Source organism: Hydra vulgaris, chromosome 09, assembly GCF_038396675.1.
Source record: "Hydra vulgaris chromosome 09, alternate assembly HydraT2T_AEP".
In the NCBI taxonomy this organism is placed as follows: Eukaryota; Metazoa; Cnidaria; class Hydrozoa; order Anthoathecata; family Hydridae; genus Hydra; species Hydra vulgaris.
Window position 1 is genome coordinate 57,260,668 of NC_088928.1, and position 22,350 is coordinate 57,283,017.

The following is a 22,350-nucleotide window of genomic DNA, read 5'->3' on the forward strand; positions in this document are numbered from 1 at the left end:
GATTATACATTCATATACTGACCGTTAGAGATGAGTAATAAACATGCATGACTTTAGTCATGCATGTTTATTAGCCATGGGTAATAAATATGTATGACTGACCGTTAGGGGCTAGACACAGTTAAACGCTTTTACATTGACTGACAATTAAGGATATGGACAGCAAAATGTACTAACATCGACTTACGGTAAGTTTTTGAGAAGGCTGAATAATAAATAATAGATTTTAAAAAAGATTTTTACCTTTTAAAAGCCTTCTATTTTTTTTTTTTTTTTATAGTTAGTTTAGAAAATTTTAGTTTATTTATTAAATTTTAGTTTATTTAGAAAGTTTTAATTTAATTTGTTTTTCATGATACAAACAGTCCGATTAAGTCATTATCTCAATTTTGGAAAAAATGTCATGAACCTTGAACCTTGTCAGACCAACGCGACGATTTATAAAAAAAAAAAAAAAAAAATTTTGGTAAAACCTACTCAGTTCAGGGTTTTATCTACATAAATATTACGGTATTCAATCTACATAAATATTCAGACAATTCAAGTAATTTTCTCCCAGCTAACACTGTGCACAAATTATTTCAATCATTCTTTTGCAAATAGTAAAAAACTGTGAAACTTTTAAGATATAGGAGAATGTGCATCTACATCTTTGGATTTTACAAATGTAGTTACATCTTTTAAATTATCAAAGTGTAATAACATCTGTGCAACAACATCTGCAGATTTTAAGATGAAGTTATTTTTAAGATGAATTAACTAATAATGCATTATATTAACCAGATGTAGTTACATATAAAGAAATTTTCAGATGTAACTACATCTGGAAAAAACTCTTCCAGATGTTACTTACCAGATGTAGTTACGTCTTTCTAAGATGTTGTTAGGGATCGTTGAATTTTCAGATGATATTGGACAGATGTTATTAAAGTAAAAGAAAAATATGGATAATCTTGGACAAAAGTATACAGATGATCTTGGACTACTCCACAGATGTTGTTGGACAGATGTAATCTTTTACCTATTCGAGAGATTTATGTTCAAATAACGCATTAAAGCGACTTTTTTAGTTATGTCTTGTTATCGTCGACCTTAAAAAAGATTATATTCTTTTAGTTAGATTTTATGGTCAGCGTTTATAAGATAAACTATATAAAACATAACAAAATTAATAAATAATATGTTCTGACCAACTTTCTATTCTGACCAAAATTCTAATTTATTATTTAAAATAAAATTTAGAATTCCTTTTTTTTTTAAATTTAGCCACCGATTAACTTAAAATTCAGCCACCCTTTTTTTTGAAATTACTTCATAATACCATAATACCAAAAATATCCAAAAAATTTGACTTTTATGACTTCTTACTATATACATAATTTATTTTTATAAATATTTTCAAAAAAGAAAAAAAAAAAAAAACTTGATTAAAGACCACGTTCAAATGCTTTTCACAGTTTTTTAAGCAGCTCCGTGGCTTCTTTACGAAAGCTTTCATCCTAAATAAAAATTAAATTAACATTAAATTAACATTAGATTTTCTAAAACTTAAATCATAAACCAATTGAAATATTTTTGCAATTTTGTTGAAAACCATCTTTAAATTTGGGATACATTTTTTATTTTATTTTTTCTCATTTTATTATTAACCGAAGGGGAGGGGTGTAAATTTGAAAACTTGATGGATTTTTATCTAAAACTTCTTTTTTGACACGTTTATTGCATTAAAAGCTTTAAGACTTTAAGTCACCGTTTCATGATTTTCATTTCAAATAAGACTAAAATCCATTTTCTAAAAATCAACAATTTTTTTTGTAAATTTTTTATAACTTACTTTCGAGTTTTTTCATAACTTATATGCACACTTAATTTGACATAAACTGACACATGATTGACATAAATTGACACGTTATTGACATTAATGAAACAACTATCTGTTCAAACTTGCAAAGTTCGATGAGAATATAGAAAAATATTTAGAGAGAGAATATTTTCAAACTATTACAATTTTTCATTAAATTATTTAATAAAAAACAAAACAAAAAAAACATTTGTAGCTATGTCATCAAAACTAAAAATCTGCCGACTAAAATGTGTCAAATGTCGACTAGCCGAAAAAAACCGACTAAAAGTTAAAAATAGCCTTCTTTAGAAAGAGGGATGAGGGCTTATGATCTATGCAATCTATGCAGGTTCAATTTTATGGCATACTGTCTTAAAACCGACTTTGCATAAGTATGATCATTAGAAAGAAAGAAAATACTTGAAATGGCAACATTATGAAAACTGACTAAACTTATATTTTCTGATTTACATTTGATTTTATGATCCTAGTTTTAACAAAAATTATATTAAATGATTATACATATACCTCAAATTACCCAAATCACTTTTTAATTACATGTAGATTTGTTTCAGATAAAAAAGTGCATAAATAATCATTCATAAAAAACTTAAAACAAATAGTAAAAAACAGAGGTTTTATTTTACCTCATCAGACATTGGTACAACAGAAGTGACTTGAAAAAACCATTTTCTTGCTTCTGGTAAACAGTTTTTGTAGTAATAACACTAGAATAAATTTATTATGAACAGGGTTAGCAATAAAACCTACTTCCAAAAAAAAAAAGTCAAACTGGTTTTACTATATTATGAGTAGTTTTCACAACTTAGATCCATTTTATATTATTGGTGTTGTTACGAAAAAAATTCATAAACACTTATTTTATTGTATTTTTAGACATTTATTTATGAAAACAAGGTAAACATCATTGTGCAGTTTTTTAATAAGGCTTTATTTATTCCTTTGTGCTACCAAGTATATGAAATCCTCTGTACTGAGTTTAGTACAAAGGATGAGCTCAGTACAAAGGATGAGTTCAATTTAATAACTTGCTATTATTCTACAACTTTCTACCTTCTGTTTTCAAATAATTGTTATAATAAATATCTTAAACATAAAAAAAAATAATGATTAGTTATTAATTAATTATTTTTTATTATTTTATTATTAATTTTTTTAATTAATAATAATTGTTAAAAACAACATTTCTTTTAAAGTATCATTATTTCACAATAAAAGTTAAACAAAACCAACTTCATTTGGAGGCAACTCCTATCTTTTGTTAAACACAAAATATTGGTTTTTCCTCTTTTCATATTCTTTATAATTAAAACAGAAAAAAAAATGTAACTAATGCGTTAAAACTTTTAATCCTTTTTTCGAACTTCAACAAAGATTTAAAAAAAAAAAATTTAACGCCTAATTATACAAAAAATGAGGTTTTTCATGTCATACTTATATGAAAAACATCATTTTTTGTATATTCAATTAAAATGTCTTAGTCATATTTACCACAACTTTTTGTATGCATATTATTTTTTATTATTATAAGAAACAACTATAAAAAACAGAAAGTTAAATGTTAAAAAATTAGGAACAAATAAAAAAAAATAACTATGCTCAAAATAATTTATCTTGTTTACTAAAGGATAAAATGAATACAAACTATATATAATAAACAATTAAGGAATATACTTGAATGACCTCCATGGTAATATTTTAAAGATATTTAAGAAAACTACATGAGTATTTTATCTAAGTACCTCTATAAAGCAAAAGACTTAAGAAATATTTGCAATTCAAAATTACCCCTAATTTTAGAAAATTTTAGAAAGGGTAAAGCCAATAAAAGTCCTTATAAAAAGTAACGAAATTAAAATTTTTTAAATGTGTTAAATGCAATTTAATTAACTGAAAATTAAAAACTTACTTTTCCTAAATAAAACGAGTTTCCTATTGAGTATCCAGATTTTAACTGTTCTGCCTGTGTATCAAACAAAATACTAATTAGTTTTTAAAAAACTTTAAATACGCAGAAAAATCTAATTGATTTCAATTTTTTAACAAAAAGTAGTTTATAAACCTTTAAAAAGCATTGAAGAGCATCATCTACAGTAGCAGTTGGAGTCTCAGAGAAGATTGCAGCAGCAGCTTTTCGAATATACCAAGGAAGCATATAAATCTATAGTATTTTATTTAGAGACTAATTTACTTTTAATTTATGTATAAAAGAAATTTACATTGTTATCATTAACAAAATTCTAAGGAATAATATATGTGTGTCTATATATATATATATATATATATATATATATATATATATATATATATATATATATATATATATATATATATATATATATACATATATATTTATACATATATATATATATATATTTATACATATATATATATATATATATATATATATATATATATATATATATATATATATATATATATATATATGTGTGTGTGTGTGTATGTATGTATGTATGTATGTATGTATGTATGTATGTATGTATGTATGTATGTATATATATATATATATATATACATATATACATATATATATATGTTTATATAAACATTTATATTTGCATATATAAATATTTATATATGCATATATAAGTATTTATATATGCATATATAAATGCAAATAATAAAATATAATAAAAGATTAAATGTACCTCGTACAAATATCTTCCAAGCAAGTAGTAAGATGCTGCATCATCAGGGTTTAATAAAATAGCTTTTTCTATATGCGCCTATAAAACAAACATATTTTTTAATTATAAGCAAAATATCACAACAAAATTTTTTATTAACATCTCTCTGTTTATTTTGAAAAACAACATTTCTGAGCATTATTTGATATTTTGAAAAACATATTTTCCTGAAAAAAATGTTTTTCAAAATATCAAAGTTGGGAATAAAAACTACAAAAATAGAAAAAAAAAACAAGTTTTCTCGGTTTCCCTAAAATTCTTTTGCTGAATTCTCCTGCTTTTTTCAGATTTTCTAAATTGAGTGGCAACACAATAATGATTTAAAATATCATCAAGAAACTGATAGACTGAGACATACCAAGATGTATCCAAATATTTCAAGATAAAAATATTGTTTTAACTGCTTTCAAAACACATCTCAAAACAAATATCTCAAATTAATTTTCTACTTTTTACTCATATAACAAAACAACAAAATAACAAACCTTGTAAATGTTACCTAACAAAAATTTTTGTTTTGTCTCTTGGAACTTAATGTTTGTGCCGATAAGAACAGCATACCTAAAATAAAAAAGAACCACAAACATCAACAAACCCTTGCCTCTTCTACAATAATGTTACTTCAATGTAAAAGATGCTAACTAATAATTTGTAAAATGTTGGTTATACTTTTTTTATTTTATCAAATCTTTTTTATTATATCAAAGTTTGAAATGCTGGTCTTCCCCATAAGTTTGCTTCAAATGGCGTATCGGAGATTTTTTAGATTACCAAATGATTTCTTTATAACTGCTTTATTAAAGCCATCCTTAAAGGCCAACACTCTTCTTCATTTCCAGCACCCTCTGGCATACCTTAAGGTTCTATACTTTGTCCTGTTTTATTTCTAATCTATATTAATGATCTTCCTGACAATCTTAAATGGCTTTATTTGCTGATGACTCAATTTTATACACCTGTCTTGATAAAAAGTCTTTTTTTTTGAATTGCTAAGAATAGGCAGTTGATCTTGAATCTGATCTCACATCTGTAACAGCTAAGGGATTGCAGTGGTTTGTGAATTTTAACTCCAACAAAACTGAGATATTTACTGCAAACAACTATTAAAATACTGTTGACATTCCTATATGAACGAATGGCAACACTCTCACTGAGTCCTCTTCTTTACATCTTCTTGGAATATCATTCACTACTGACCTCTCATGTAAACCATATATACAATCGATTGCTAAATTAGCACCTTCTGAGGTTGCTTCTCTTTATTGTGCTTGCCATTTTTTTACTCCTGATTCCATTCTCTATCTCTACAAATCTCTTATTCATCCTTCTATAGAATAGTGTTGTCATAATTGAGCTGCTTCTTTTAATGATACTCTTTCTCTTCTAGAGAAGGTCTAAAAATGCATTGTAAACATGGCTTGACAGTTTTATCTGCCAAGCTTGAACCTCTTTTCTAGCTTTTTTTAAGCTGCACCTCTTTCTCTTTTCTACAAATACTATCATAGCTGTTCAGGGAGGGAATCAACTATCATAGTTGCTGTTCAAAGGAGCTATTATCTCTAGCATTAAACAGAACTCACTCTAGTTTGACTCGTCATTCATCGAAGTTGCATATTTTTACTGTATCTGTCCCGGCATGCTCTAAAAACTTTTTTTTTGTCTAGTTTTTTTACCTGCACTTCAATCCTTTGGAATTCTCTTCATGTTTCTATTCTTTGATTTCTTGTAACTCCCAACTTAATAGTGGTTGCTTGTAGCCTTTTTAGGAGTGAATTAGATTTTTTTTTAAATCACTAAACCTGGGGAATCATTAAAATGCTTCTGTGAAAAAGAAGTGATACTTTTTGTTTACTCACACCACCATTATCATTGTTATTGAGTTGAAATGAGTAAAAAATATTAAATCAAGAAATATTTTGAAAAATTCTCTCCAAAATCTTTGTTTAAACAAGTTGACATTTCAAAATTGATCAATAATGATCTTTAGTTGGATTTATTTTTAAGAGATTTGAACTATCAAAAGAAAAGCAGGAACTTGAAAAGTCATCCATATGTCTTTATACATAAATTGATCAAAACTTTGATGCTCAAATGTAGTTCACTAAACCTGTATAACACAGTTCACAAATATAGGTTTTAGGTATAAAATGATATGACCCCGGAAGTTTCAATGGATTTAGGTCACTAATGTCATACATTATGAGGTTCTGACTTTAAAAAAATCTAATGTGTGGCCCTTTTTGAGAAAATTAAATTTGAAAATTTGCAAAAATTTCATAAGATTTTTTTAAGATTTTAAAAGGTTTAACTTCTGTAATTAGTGTTTAAATCAACAATATGGTTGATAATACAATATTTATTATTATTTTTTGTTAAATATAACAAGACTGCGACATTTTAGTTAAAAACCAAAAAAATTAGATCTGATTCCCATTATATATCAATATTTGTAGCTTTATTGCATAACTAGTCATATATATATATATATATATATATATATATATATATATATATATATATATATATATAATATATATATATATATATATATATATATATATATATATATATATATATATATATATATATATATATATATATATGTATAAATGTATTTATATATATATATATATGTATAAATGTGTATTAACACAATGATTCTCCAATTGCAGTCGTAGTATTTTTTATGTATTCTCGTTTTTATTATTTACATGTTTCTATATTTTAATGGATTACTATAAAATAGTATTTCTTATAAACACTTATTCTAGTTTTTACTGTCTTCTTATGCTCACTTTTGAAACTTAAAATGTAGCTAGATATATACTTATATGTTTTAAATAGATAATCTGGAAAATTAAAAAATTAAATCTACAAAACTAGTTTAATGAACCAAAAGGTTATGCCACGCCTACTCTTTAAAAAGAATAAGTATAAGAGATGTCACGAGGACAATCAGAGAACGGTTTGTGCCTGCTGCCATCTGAAAGATTTAAATTGTATACCCATAAACCTGACACTGGAGAAAATGATCAAAGAACATATCAATCCCAACTATTCAAGACATGTGTTTGAGTATCCAACTGGTAAAACTTACATTAAAACTTTAAATGCAATAAGTTAAGTATTGTAGTCAATTTAATATTGTGTTTTGACAGTTGTTTTTTTTACGATTCAATATGTATTAAACTAAATATTTTTTTAAAGAAAACATGTCTTACAGCTCCCTCACAACAATGTACTTTGTAAAAACAGATATTATTTTTGAATTCATAACTTTAGTTTTATTCTAAGGAATTTGTTCATCATGCAAATCATACATGTACAAGCTGGCTTCCAATAATCCTATTCCAATAAATGTTACTAAAAACTGGAAGCAAGCGGACCTAATGCTTTTCAAGTCTGGAAGAGACTGTGTCATACAGTGTACAGTCTGTTCTTTGGCAAAATCCATGGATCATAGGGTACTAAAGAAAACTAAAGCTAGAATTGAAAAGTCAAAGTCATAAAAAACCTCTTATTTTATGCCCTAACTGCTTTTGTAACCTTGGTAAAGGTTTACCCCACAAATGTTCTCCTGGGCAGGTAAATGTTTCAACCCACCTAAGTAGCAGATCATCAAAGGTACAACAGCAAGTTACTTCAACTCTGCTCAAAAACATCTATACATCTTCACAGACAAACCTTGGGGAAGAGATCACTAATTCAACAGGTTAGTAATAAATATGTAAGAACAGTTAATAATTTTATTACAGGAGGAGCTTTAGTTCCTGTAACCCTTGGCAAACAAATTGAACAAAAAAAGAAAGTAAAATTTGAAGAGATCCAGCCTCTAATAAACAAACTAGGACTTAGTCAGTATATGAATAAGTAGATGTTGCAGGGGCTTCGAAAATGCGGTATTAAATTTGAGTCATTCATGGAGGCAAAACTAGACGAGAGGAGCAAGATCCTTTCAGATTTTTATGCTGTTAAGACAATTCAAGCTGAAGAGAAGATAAACAATAAGCTTACAAAGGTAGTTTCAAGAGACCTTGCTTATATTAAAGACCTTACAGAGTTTCTCAGCTTTGTCATGGATTTCAGAGGGCAAAATTACTACTGTACCTTTGTCAGAGTTGGAATTGATTCAGGTAACCAAAGCTAAGAGTTAGGGACATAGAATAAGGTTTAGCATTCTTTAAATATAGTATTTAGTAAAATGTTCCCTAATGCTCAATTTAGGTGGAGGTTCATTGAAAGTAATCTGTAACATATTTGAGCCTGAAAAAGAGAGAGAGGACGACATGGGAGATAGAGGGACATACTCTGGGATCAATGGTTCTGTTGTTCTTGCATATGCAGATAACTTACAAGAGACCCATCATAACTTATTGCAGATTGTCGAAAGCATAAATCTGCATGAATTCAAATATTCTCTGGCATCAGATATGAAACTCATCAATATATTGTTGGGAATTTCGGTACTATATATATATATTATAATCCAAATTTTATATTTTTTACATTACTTGAACACATATATATGTGTTCAAGTAATGTAAAAAGTAGTACATGCAAGTATATGCGTGTACTACTTGATAAAATGTAAATCATGAACCTTATATAAATTATTCTAGGCACATGGAGGAAAACATTCCTGTGCCTGGTGTGAAGGTACATCAAGTATTGCTGCTGGAGATCTCAGAACTTTGAGATCTTTAGATGATTGGTAATACTATATTGCGAGGCTGGATCGCCACACAAAAGGATGCAGGACTTCAAGGTAATGTTAATAATATACATTAAAGATAATGTTTTGCCTTAAAAAGTTCTGCATTTTATCAGACTTTAACAAATATTATTTTTACATAGAATGTTGTGAAGCCATGCTTGATTAAGGAAGATAACAAATCCAAGTTGGTGTTAGATGTTATACCTTTGCCAGAACTTCACTTACTGATGGGCCTTGTAAATCATATGTCATCCTTCCTAACCAAATTGTGGCCCGAGTTTGAGATGTGGGTTGCAAGCTTGGGATGTTTAAGAAAAAGATATCATGGTGGAACTTATGAAGGAAATACTTCAAAACGGATCCTAGAACAGTGCGATGAGCTAGAAAATATTTTGCCAGTAGAGCTATTACCTCTATTAAAACCGCTGCAAAAGTTCCACGTGGTAGTTCAAGGAACATTCGGAAACAGTTTAGATCCCAATTACAAAGAAGACATTCACGCATTCACGCAATCTTACATGGTTACCCAAGAATACTGTAAGGAGGTAGAATATAACATGTACTTTTTTGCTTTTAATAGTCTGTGCAAGCACATGGGTGATTCACTATGTTATACAAAAATTTTGTATAATTTTATACAAAATACTTTTCTGATAAAGATATCACTTCAATAAACAGCATAATTAAAAAAAAATTGATTGATATTTTATTATAGTATCTTCAAAAAGATTTAACTGTCACTTGGAAAGTACATGCTATTACAGCACACCTAGAAGAATTTATCTCCAGATCTGGGCACTCTCTTGGAAGATATGCAGAGCAGGCTTCTGAATCAGCTCATGCTAAAATGAAGCCTGTCATCAACAGATTCAATGTTTCCCAAATGAACAAAAAACATTTAACAAAGAAGCAAGAGAATTGCAGAGGTGTTTAGTAGTAATAACCTGTAATAAAAGAACCTTGTCAAAATTTTAATATAGTATTAAAGGATATATTTTCATTGATTTTTTAACTAAAATGTCGTAGTCTTGTTATATTTAACAAAAAATAATAATAAATATTTTGTATTATCAACCATAGTGTTGATTTAAATACTAATTACAGAAGTTACACCATTAAAAATGTTAAAAAAATATTATGAAATTTTTGCAAATTTTCAAACTTAATTTTCTCAAAAAGGGCCACACATTAGATTTTCTAATGTCATACATTATGAAGTCAGATCTTCATAATGTATGACATTAGTGACCTAAATCCATTGAAACTTACGGGGTCATATCATTTTATACCTAAAACTTATATTTGTGAACTGTGATAACTGTGATCAATAAAATTACACAAAAACAAAATAAAAAATTTTTAAAAATAAAAACTTCATAAAACTATTTACTTTTTTGATGTAAAAACATTTCAAAACAACCTAAAAATCAATAACATTTTATTAAATTTTTTATTTATTTTTAATAAATTTTGTAAATTAAAAATAAATATAATCCACTCATGATTTCAAATCGCTTGCTTGTTATTTTTTTATTTATTGTTTTTTAACCTAGTAGTACCAATTAATGTACTATCCAGTAGAGTAGTAGGTACCAGTCTCTTTTTACTTTATTCTTTATAAAAGATTTAATCGTATAAAATATTTAATCCAATCCATTTTCTATAAAAAAATTCCTCAATTCAATGAAATATTAAATATCATCTTAAAATTATTGACATTTTGATAACAATCTTTTGAAACTAACTAATCTTATTCAAGACTGAAGAGTTTATTGAACACTAATATCCTACTTCCAATTATTTGATAAATATACTACTTCTGATAAGTTTTATTTTTCTTATTTTGGTGTGTATCAATCACACAAAATTTGGTTCTCAGGCATAAAAATGAAAATAAGGAAATATTAATTTTTTAAATTTGTAATGATAATGTGATCATCACGTTAACCTTTATTGGGGCAGGTGAGGTTTTTTAGTGGTGGTGAAGGCCAACTTACCTTGGAAAAAATTATTTTTTGATTATAAAAAAAGTTTTCAAATAAAAAAGTGTCAACAAAAAAGAAATTATAAAAGCAAAAAAGAAAGAAATTAGTAAAACCATTGAGGAAAAATAATTACAGTTAACATCTACTAAAATTTTGTTTCATAAAAAAACTTTTTAATTTTTCAATAAAAAATTTCTTATTAAATTTTTTTATTAAATTTCCAACTTTTTAATTTTTGGAACTTATTAGATTGTTTTAAAATTTTTGAAATTTATTATATTGTTTTGAAAATTATTAGACTGTTGTCAAATAAAAATATATAAAACATGATTGCTTTGTAAACTTTTCGACCCATACAACAAAATAACTATTTGTAAATCTTTGAACCCAGACAATAAAATGATCAAATTGTAAATTTTGGCATCCATGTAATAAAATAATTGTTTTGCTAATTCAAGCTTGACTCTTTAAAAGATATAATATGTATATATGGTAGCTTTGCAACTCCGTTTGACAAATTTGTTCATTTTGAGTTAAACGCAAGTTTTCATTATGCAAATTTTAATAGATAAAATGTTTTTGGGTTGGTAATGTACAACCATGTTATCAGTGTATTACATATTTTTTCATATTTGCATTTTCAATGCAATCAGCAACATTTTTAAAGAAAACTGTGAATAACAACAAACTGAGAATCTTGCAATATTGCAACTGTAACAAGTACTCTTGATTTTGATCAAATAATAATCAACAACCATAGATTAACTAGATAATCAAACAAAGTTTGATTATCTAGTTAATCTATGATTGTTGACAACCTTTTTGTTAGTAATTTTAAAATATAACAACTTTCATATAAAGTACTCTGGTTAATAGTGTCATATACCTTGGTTATATTTATAAACAATTCTCCTACTGAATTGCCATATTTAACATAAATAAAGAAAATCTCCTGTAAATTTTCAAAAAAAGTTTACAAAAATAAGGTCAGCCAATATACTGATAGAACCTCACTTATATCATGACCCCAGAGTTTTGAGCACAGTTCATAGTTCTTGCCTTTATAGGACTTATGTTTACAATAATTTGCAAATTGAATAAGTTTCCTAATTCAACTGTTGAACAAAATGAAGCAAAACTAAACTAAAAGGTATTTCAAACAACTCAATGGATGTGATTTTTTGAGAGGAAAAAACTTTGGAAACCTGATATAGATATACATATCCGATATATGGCCGGATATGTAAAAACCATATCCAGTACACCTTTATCACAAACAATGAAAATTATGAACACATAAACTATTGTAACAGTTTTCAATGTTGAAAATGATTTTGAAGATCACCTTAAATGTAAATTAACAATAAATCTTTTTAAATAAAAAAATTTATGAACACATGAACGATATATAAATTCTTACCACTGGTGGGCCTGATAACAATTTTCATTTATGTGAAGAGCTCTTTCAGCAGTTTTAATACCTAAATATTTTATCTCAAGTTACATTTGAAAATACTATAAAACAAATTACATTACTACATAAGTACAAATTAAATTACTATGAATTCGTTTTCATCAAAATCATGGTCATCACCATGATAATAATAGCCATGATGATTATGGTATTCATTATCATCATTGTTATCATCATCATTATCATCATCATTATTGTCACCAAATCACAAAATTATCTGAATTTTTTAAAATAAAAATTTGGCACAAAATATATATATATATTTTTGATAAAAATGATGATAACAATGCTTTATAAAATGAAAAATTAATAAAAGATCATAAAAACCTCAAAATAGTATTAAAATAACTAGATAGCAATAAAATAAAATATTAATATATAATAAATTAAAATATAGTAAATAAAATATATTAAAATATAATATAAATAGATATATTAATATTAATTTTTAGGTATTTTTTAATTGGTAACATTTTACATTAGTAACTAACCTTCATCTACCATACTCTTATGTTGTAAATGATCCCCATTTTTTTCTTTTTGGCAGGAAATGCGATACTGCGATTTAGCATAACGCCATAATAAATCAACATTGTCTGGTATCTTCAAACAATATAAAGTAAAACTATATTAATAAATATGCATAACATTAAAACAAAAAATTCTTAATTCCAAATTAAATTACTTATTCATATTACTAAAAGACTTTACATTAAACAGCACATTTTTCAACCTTACCACTATGTGGATTTTCATATTGAGTACCAGAACTTTCAATATAATTTGAAACTTAATACAAGGCCTTTTTCAACCTCACTTCACGGTCATTCAACATCTTTTCAAACTTACTATTAGGCTATTTAATGCCTTTTCAACTTCACTAAGAGGTCTTTCAGCAACTTTTCAACTTCACTAAGAGGTTTTTCAGCAACTTTTCAACTTCACTAAGAGGTTTTTCAGCAACTTTTCAACTTCACTAAGAGGTCTTTCAGCAACTTTTTAAACAAATGCTGACACTTCACGTTGAAATTTTAGATAAACTTAAATTTTGTTTAAGCTTGTTAGTATTCTGAGATACTCTAAAATTTTTAGTAGATTATTAGTGTAAGGCTTATTAGTAGGCTTATTAGTGTAAGCTAAATCAAGATTGTTGTCAAAATTCTAAGTAAGAATGGAATAAAATAATACTTTTAAAAACATAATGATAATCAAATTTAAAAACATTTATGAAATTGATTAGAGGTTAAGATCAAATAAAATACAACAAAAAATAAGTTATTATTAACCAGCTTTTAGGTTTTTGTAAATCAAGTAACTGTTTTAATTACATTAGAATAATCTGTTTATTTTAGTAAACTGTAAACTTAGTAACTAAAAAGTTAACAGCATGATTTAAAACATATTTTAGCTGTAAAAAAAAAAAAAAAAAAAAAAAATTGAATATGAAATATAAAGAAAAAAAATTTGAAAAAAAAAACCTGTTTTGCTTTATTTAAAAGTAAGTTATAAGCTTTAACTTGCTGCTCATCATCGCCATCAATTAAGCTGTCTACTTCCTTGACAAAAAATTGAAGATTTTCAGATCTATAAGAATTAAAATTGTCAATGCACAAGTACTTGTTCATACTTTGACTTTTCATACATTAGCTTAAATTTTTGTACCTAGACTAATTAAGTTTTACGGATTGTCATATTACCTTAACACTGGCATTTTAATATAATGTATAATATTGTAGTGGTAGAGTGCTCTCTTTGTAAGAATTAGTATGAAGTACCAAGATCAAACCCCACCATGTGCCAGATAGTAATGCACTTTTTTTCTGTACACCAACCTTGTTCATTAAGGATTGCATTTTTAAGGGTTGAAACGAGGTCATAACAACAGTTTTAAAGGAAAAAAAAAGAGTAGCTATTCAACTGTCAACTTCATTACCAGGCCCCTTGACCTTAGACAGGTTAATACAGTAAAAAAAAAAATGATAACTGCCTGTGGTACCAGAGGATCCTTTCATTGTATTTACAGAGTAGAAAAACAAGCAACTTAAAAACATGCAGTCAAGGCTCACAATTGGCTGATAAACAAGATTATTTACAATATACAAAATGCGGTTTTTCATCTTTTCTAAAGGAAAATTACCATAAAAAAAAGAAAGAAAAGTAGTTAATACAAATATAACAATTCTTAATAGTGGGACAACTTTAGCAGAAACTGATTTTAAAACAGACTAATTAAAGTTTTAATTATATAGCAATTTCTAAAAAAGAATATGATGTAAAAGATAATCTAAAACAACAAAAGAAAGTCAAGAGAATATCATGATTTTTTAAAAATGAAAATAATTTTGAAAACAAAAAATAATAAAACTTGTTTGAGTAAAAAATCAGCAACTATGACTAAAAAGCACCTAGAAGATATATATATATATATATATATATATATATATATATATATATATATATATATATATATATATATATATATATATATATATATATATATATATATATATATATATATATATATATATATATATATATATATATATATATATATATATACATATTCTAAGAAATCTTTTTTACTAAAGACAAAAGCAAATAGGATTTGGTTTGATAACTTATTCTATCTTTTAAAAAAATTAATTCTAATATGAAACTGTAAAACACTTGTCTATTTTTTGAACAACCAACTGTAAAATATAAAAATAGTTAAAAGCTGTTTTAACCTTTATACTGTGGAAGAAAGAACTTGTTAATTTTAAAAAAAGTTACCTTAATTTTATCTACATAGTTTTTAGAGTAAACTTGCATAGTTAATTTATGCTAAAGACAGCAAAAGTTTTAAATTAATTATAATCCATCAATACAACAACAAACAATTACATATGCTGCTTTAAAACTCACAAAAAACATTATATAAGCAAATGATATACAGATGCATGTGTATAAAAAAATGTTTTTGCATCTGAATGGCAGGATGAGATTATTATATGAGATTGAAACAATAAAGAATATACAAGATCTTTAGCAACTTCCCAATGCAACTTGATGTAAATAACATCTGAGCCAAAAATGTAATTGTAATATATTAATGTTCAAAAAAATTAAAAAATCAAAAAGGTTACGCTTTTGTCTTTAACCAAAAAAACAAGAATAACAGAAAAACTAAAATCTTAGATTCTTTTTAGAAAAAACTTTCACATAAACTTTCATTAATCACAAAAATATTGAAGACATCAGATATAATATGCATAAATTGTTAGCTATGATCAATTTTTCTTTATTTCTTCAGGTCAATACAGTTAATTATTTTTGTAGAAGGAATAATGAATAATCCAATAAAATTTAATAAAAGGTAAGAAACCAAAAAGTCATTAATAATAGTAATAACAACAGCAGCAATATATTAAAAAAAAAACGTTAAATAATAAATTTTTGATTTTCTCTTAATGTATGGCTAAACCCAACAAGAAAACTTGATTCAGGCATTTCAATCCCTACATCAAATTAAAAGCAGGCCATATATAACCCACATCAAATATTCTATTAAAGTGGGATAAGTTTATAAGCACACATAACACGCATCACCACCATTCAATAAAATTCATTAAAATTCATTAGCATCTAGTGCTACATATAATCCACACCAAATTTTATTATCAGAATACAAGATATTTGATTAAACTTATAACATTCTTAAAAATTAAAAACAAAAAAGTAAAAAAATTTAAACAAAATAAAAGAATCAATCATAAACTTTTATTTTTTTGTGTGTGTAATTAACAAACATCAATAAGAATCATAGCATAAAACTTTTAAAAGGTTTTGCTAGTTACATATATTTTCAAAGCATAATGCTTTATTTCATATCACCTTTTTTGCATTAAATAAACTATAATAAATTATAGCCATTGGCAAAGTGTTGTCTTCATCAAAATATTGACATCAACAAAGTGTTATTATCAACAAAGTGTTAAACTCTACAAAACTTAATAAAGCACGTGCATCATTCAAATATTCAACACCATGCCTCAACGATATCATTCATCTCCATGCTTATATTATGCACATTTATATATAATGCTATAAAGTTATGTAAAAAGCAGCAATTATTGCTGTTTTTATAAGAAGCTTAAAATTTAAAATATAAATCTTATTCATAAATTCACCTTGGCTTTTCCAAGTTTTTCTAATTATTTATGTATGACCTTTCATATAAATTAAAGTAATGGACTCATGATGATTTTTACTATTTTATTGTGCTTTAGAATGTATTTATACTAAATATGAACATCTGATGATTTAACTCTAATTAGTTGTCTACAGAAGATCAGAGGTGCAAATTCCATACTACTCAATCAAGCTTTTGAAAAAACAAAGAAGGAGAGCAGAAACAACTGGCATTGCTGTCGAAAGAGAAAAGATATTTCACTTAATTATTTTTAAACTAAATGAGGAAAATAGGTTCAGTGACGCTAAAGTAAACTAACACATATACTATATATATTTTAAATTCTTATTTATTCATTATCTTATTCATTAAAAAAAATTCTCCAAAGTACTGTAGGTGATGAAACTTTCTTAATTAGTTGTATTAATCTCACTCTTTAAATTTACATTTTTACATATAAGGTTGTGAAGCAAATACTGAAAAAAGAGAAAGATGGCGCAGTTACTTCAACAACAATGTATACTAGAGTAACATACATACATTAGTAAACATGGTGGCTTAGTAAAACTGATTACAAACAATTTACATTAGAGCAGTTTTTAAAGGAAATAATTAGTGAAATTATTTAATTAAAAGAAATCACATTTGCTTTAGGTATTTAAAAAAATTGCTTATAAAATTAAATTGTTTATTCAATTTAAAACATTTTATCATTAAAACTATTTAGTTTTTAATTCAATTGTTATTTTGCTAATCACCATATTATTTAATTGCTATATAACCATATAACCATTAACCATATAACCATTAACCATATAACCATATAACCATACAATTGAAACGCAACCTTAAAATTAAAACTTCAAGTTTGTTATTTGACCTTTTTATGTGGTGAAAATATTTTCAAATTTTAAATGTTTTAGCATTTGGTTTAAAATGAAAAAAATACATTAATTTTGGGAAATTTTTTCGTCTCCTATCCATTCCCTGTTTAAATAGTGGAATGAGATTAAATTTAAGAGTTCAAATGAGGAAAACGTTAACAAACTTTTTATATTGCGGTATTAATTTTATTACTGCACTAAACATTTTTCTCGCCTACACCAAAGTTTAACACAGAACAGAAATAAGATAGAAAAAAGTTACTTTTTAAAAAAATCTGAATATGTGTGTTTAAATAAAATAAATAAGTAAATACTTAGAAATATAATCATTTTATCTAAGGTTAAGGAGTTGAATTATATAATTTAAGTTAGAAATTAACAAATATGTTTTGACATAGCATCAAACATAAAGCATAAAAATAAAATATCCAAATGGAATACGAGAATATCTCGACAGAATACACAACTTTGATGCTCTATTATTTAAAGTCAAATTATGATATTGAGATTTTTTTTTTTAACTACTAGTTGCACTATTAATTAAAAAATATAAAACAGAAAACTTTTTGAAAAAAAAACTGTCAAGAGTTATTCTTTTTTTAGTGAGCAGAACAGAATAAAAAACTGTAAAAAGTTAGAAATCCACTTCCACTTACTACTGTTAAATATCAGAATATAGATTGCTGTGTCAAAAAAAGAAATTTCCATTAGACAAATTAAAATTTTGTTTTTTAATCAAAATTCCAACTTCTAACATAAAAAGTTATTTGAAAAGGTGATTTCAAAGCATGAAAATTACTTTAAACAATAAAAGAAAAAAAGAAAAAATTCTAAATCAAGTTTTTAAATGTTTTGTATGAATGCAAATACTATTTAAACCAGGGATCTAAAGTTGGAGTCTGGAGTTTGGAGTAAAGGAGTCCCTGTATTTACCAGGAGTCTTTGTTTTTACCCAGAGTCCCACCCGTCATAAAAAATTTTTATACTAACTTATATTAAATTATAAGTTTATTAATTTAAAATTGTTTAGCGAGCAGTTGCATAACTTTAAACCAGTAAAAGGAATAATTTATAGCCCTCTGGCATATAAATTATTCAAAAATGTGTAGCATTTTTATGGCATACGTTGTCAATAGCATACATTACTTTTAAAGAATATAAGAGGGGAATCACAGCATATGCAGCGTACAGAACCTTTGGCGTGAACTGATAGCTATGAACTGATAGAGATACACACTCAAATGCAAATATTTACACACTCAAACCTGCATTGATGCTAAAGTAAAAGAAAGTATTTTTTTAACCCATTTTCCGAATAATATTGTTTTAACTAACAGATATGGTTTTACTGATAAAAAAAAGAATGAAAGTCATATGGAAAGTATTAAACAAGCTGAGCACCACAAACAAATTCGGAACTTCTCACTTACAAGGTGAGCGCTCTACCACTATACCACTACCGCAAGTGAACTTAATATTATAACATTTTTAATTTTAAGCATATTAGTAAAAATACCTTTAACCTAAAAGAAATAGTTATTTTTCTAGAAAAGAAATAGAATCAATAATAAATTATAATTTTTACAGCATAATTGAAATTTTTTATAGTCTACCCTACCATTTAAAAACTTTGGTTAATTAAGTCAAAAAAATTTTAAAAAAAACTCTAGAGCCCAGAGTCCCTTTTTTTTGATCCCAGAAACCAAAGTCGCAATGTCCCTATAATTCAATAAGATTCCACATCACTTATTTAAACAATCTAGTATGACCTTTCTTATTTTATATAAATAGTAACACACACGGAACAAAAGTTGAACACTTGAAGAACTTCTAGTTTTACAAGTTATCAGGCAATTTTATTTCAAATAAAACTTGCTATATATTATTATAATATAAATAAAGTATTTATAATTTCCTGGATTATCTATTGTTCAGTTACTTTACATTATGAAAATATTTTTGAACACAAAATATTGTTTTTTTGATTAACGGCAGAGCGATAAAAATTACCCATTGATTTTTAAAAAATGATTTACTAACTTTTCTAGGTTCTCCAAAACAATGCTGATAAAAAGCTCTTTTTATAACACAAAGTAACGCTACTTAGCTATAAGTTACATGCCTTATAAAACGTTGCGTTAATATATTTATGGGCCAAAGATCAAGCATATATGGTTAAACTTCACAGAAATAAGTCTTTTTAGAAAAATTTTGCATGGGCTTTTTGGTGCCAGCATGCCACTAGCATGCTGGAAGAAAAAAAAAAAAAGGGAAGAAAAATATATATGCATACCTTATTGTGGAATACTAAGTAGCCTTATTCCCCCAGTTGATTTATAAACCCTTATTGACTATATCACATACAGGTTGTTTAAAACACGTAAAAAACCTGTAAAGGCTCTTTTATTTTCAGTTAAAATACTTAATAAATCTGTAAAAATCCATTCTTGCCTTTATGCGCCAAGTAAGATTTGATGAGTCAACTGGCCAATCATTTTCAAACAAAGAACAGAAGGCCAGTAAGTATCAGTTATGTAGAGTAACATTTGTTATTTTATTTTGTGTCGTCCGATTTTAACTTTATATTGAAGAATCTGGAGAACCACTTTGTACTAATGAAAAACTTCTACACTTAAGTGTCATAGATTGTGATTTCAATTTGTAAAAAGAAGTGTTGAGGTTATTACAGTCTTTAAGAATGATCTTTAACTCTTTTACTATCAAACATAAATTAGAATGCACATTGACTGATAGAAAAGTAGCTAGTGTTTTTTGCTTGTAACTCTTTTTAAATATGTAGTTTTTGTGGATTAAATGTTGCTTTTTCAAAATTTCAACTATAGTTTTAATTAAGATTGGATTGATCACATTAGATGCATAGACTAGGTGCTTTGAATGGTTTCCAATACATCGAAGTGTACATAACATGCTTATTCAACCAGTGCCAGTAGATCTTCTTTCTGAGGGGGCTCAGGAAAAGTCAAAATAAAGATTAAAAATCATTGAGTACACTACACTAGGAAATTTTTAAGAAAAATAATTAATAAAGATGCTATGCAAAGATTATTGTGCAGTTCCACTTATGAACTCACTAAAAAGCAGTTCAGGATGTATTAAGGAGCTCAAGCTTAATGAAGATTATACTTTTGCTGTAATATATCTTTTTAATTTTAAGTTTTTTATATTTTATAATCAAATTTCTGATAAATATCTAACAAATATAAATAAATCATAAAAAAATAAATACTCTTTTCTTTGTTTTGAAAAAGTCTCTATGATGAAACAATCATTTTAATTAATTACTGCTTGGGAAAAACTGTTTTTGAATCCAAAAAAACTGTTTCTGAAAAACTAAAAGTTATGTTTGAAATTACCAATTTTTGACATGACATTATTTTTGGGGAGGTGTACAGGATCCTACATCTGCAAAAAAAAAACAATCAATTTTTTAACAAGAGTTGCTGATAAAAAATTTAATCTAAAATCTTTAAAAATAAAGATGTTATGATTTTTTATCTATGTCGATCTTAGCCCATCTGTGTGTAATGAGTGTAAATAATTGTATGATATATAAACTATTATTGTGTTGCATCAGAAGAAAAATTGTGGGTGCGTCATACATTATATTGTATATAATATTTATAACGTTTACTATACCATGGGGGTATTTGGAAATGTATATATATTGAGTAAAGATATTCATGAAGACACAGCCAAAAAAAACAAGTTTAGACTTATTATTACAAGTTATTTCAGCCATGAGCATTGTGATAAAGTTTGCAGATTTGGTGATGTAGTACGAGGGTTTGAGTGAATATTAAGAATAGATAGAGAAATTGGAACTGGTAGCAAAACTTCAAAAGTTGATGAGTTGCATGTGGTGCTCCCCTTATTTCTTTCTGGCAGGGCATTTGCTGTTTACAAAGGCCTCAGTGATGAGATAAAAGAAGGCTACAATGAAGAGAAAAATGCACTGACTACTGCCTTCTCTGCTTCTCCACTGACAGCATAAGAAGAGTTTGTAAATCGCTGTCTTGAAAAGAACAAGTCCATCGACGTATATTTAGCAGAATTAACAAGGCTGAGCAAGCTAACATCATCTCACGCAAGTGAAGAGTGGATAAGGTGCGCATTTATTCTCAGATTACCTGATGAAGCAGGAAAACAGCTACAAAGTGTATGCTCAATATCAACCATGTCAATATACCAGGTACAAGAAATCAAGAAGTTTTGTAATCTTACGTTGCAAAGAATCATGTTTTGTTAGTTGCATGAATATTGCTATCAGCCCAAGACAGTAAGTGGGCAAAAGACCATAACATACTACAGTTGTGGTGAGGATGGACATATCAGTTAAAACTGCAGCAGTGGTGCTTTGTGTGTGGAATGGGCAACCACATGACCTAGCACTGCTATAAAAAGTGTACAAACTCGAAAAAAAAATGTAAGGGAAGCGGCCCATTTTTGTGCAAGTGACTGCCCACAAAATTTAAAACTGCTAACTCTCTGCATATGTGTCAATGGAAGAAAAATTGTAGCAGTTGGACACT

The 22,350-nt window shown here is 26.5% G+C and overlaps 1 protein-coding gene across 1 annotated transcript in view; it reads right to left on the bottom strand.

The window, feature by feature from the left end:
• Positions 1-1,335: 1,335 nt before the first annotated feature.
• LOC101239181 (regulator of microtubule dynamics protein 3) overlaps positions 1,336-22,350 on the bottom strand; it is a 31,780-nt gene continuing 10,765 nt past the window's right edge. The window contains exons 2-10 of the mRNA XM_065806139.1: positions 14,224-14,329; positions 13,237-13,348; positions 12,692-12,752; positions 5,058-5,133; positions 4,534-4,611; positions 3,927-4,025; positions 3,774-3,827; positions 2,491-2,571; positions 1,336-1,499 (exon numbers count right to left, since the gene is read on the bottom strand). Of these exons, the coding sequence (XP_065662211.1) occupies positions 1,452-1,499; positions 2,491-2,571; positions 3,774-3,827; positions 3,927-4,025; positions 4,534-4,611; positions 5,058-5,133; positions 12,692-12,752; positions 13,237-13,348; positions 14,224-14,329 (715 nt within the window). The 3' untranslated portion in view covers positions 1,336-1,451. The remainder of the gene's footprint in view (positions 1,500-2,490; positions 2,572-3,773; positions 3,828-3,926; positions 4,026-4,533; positions 4,612-5,057; positions 5,134-12,691; positions 12,753-13,236; positions 13,349-14,223; positions 14,330-22,350) is intronic.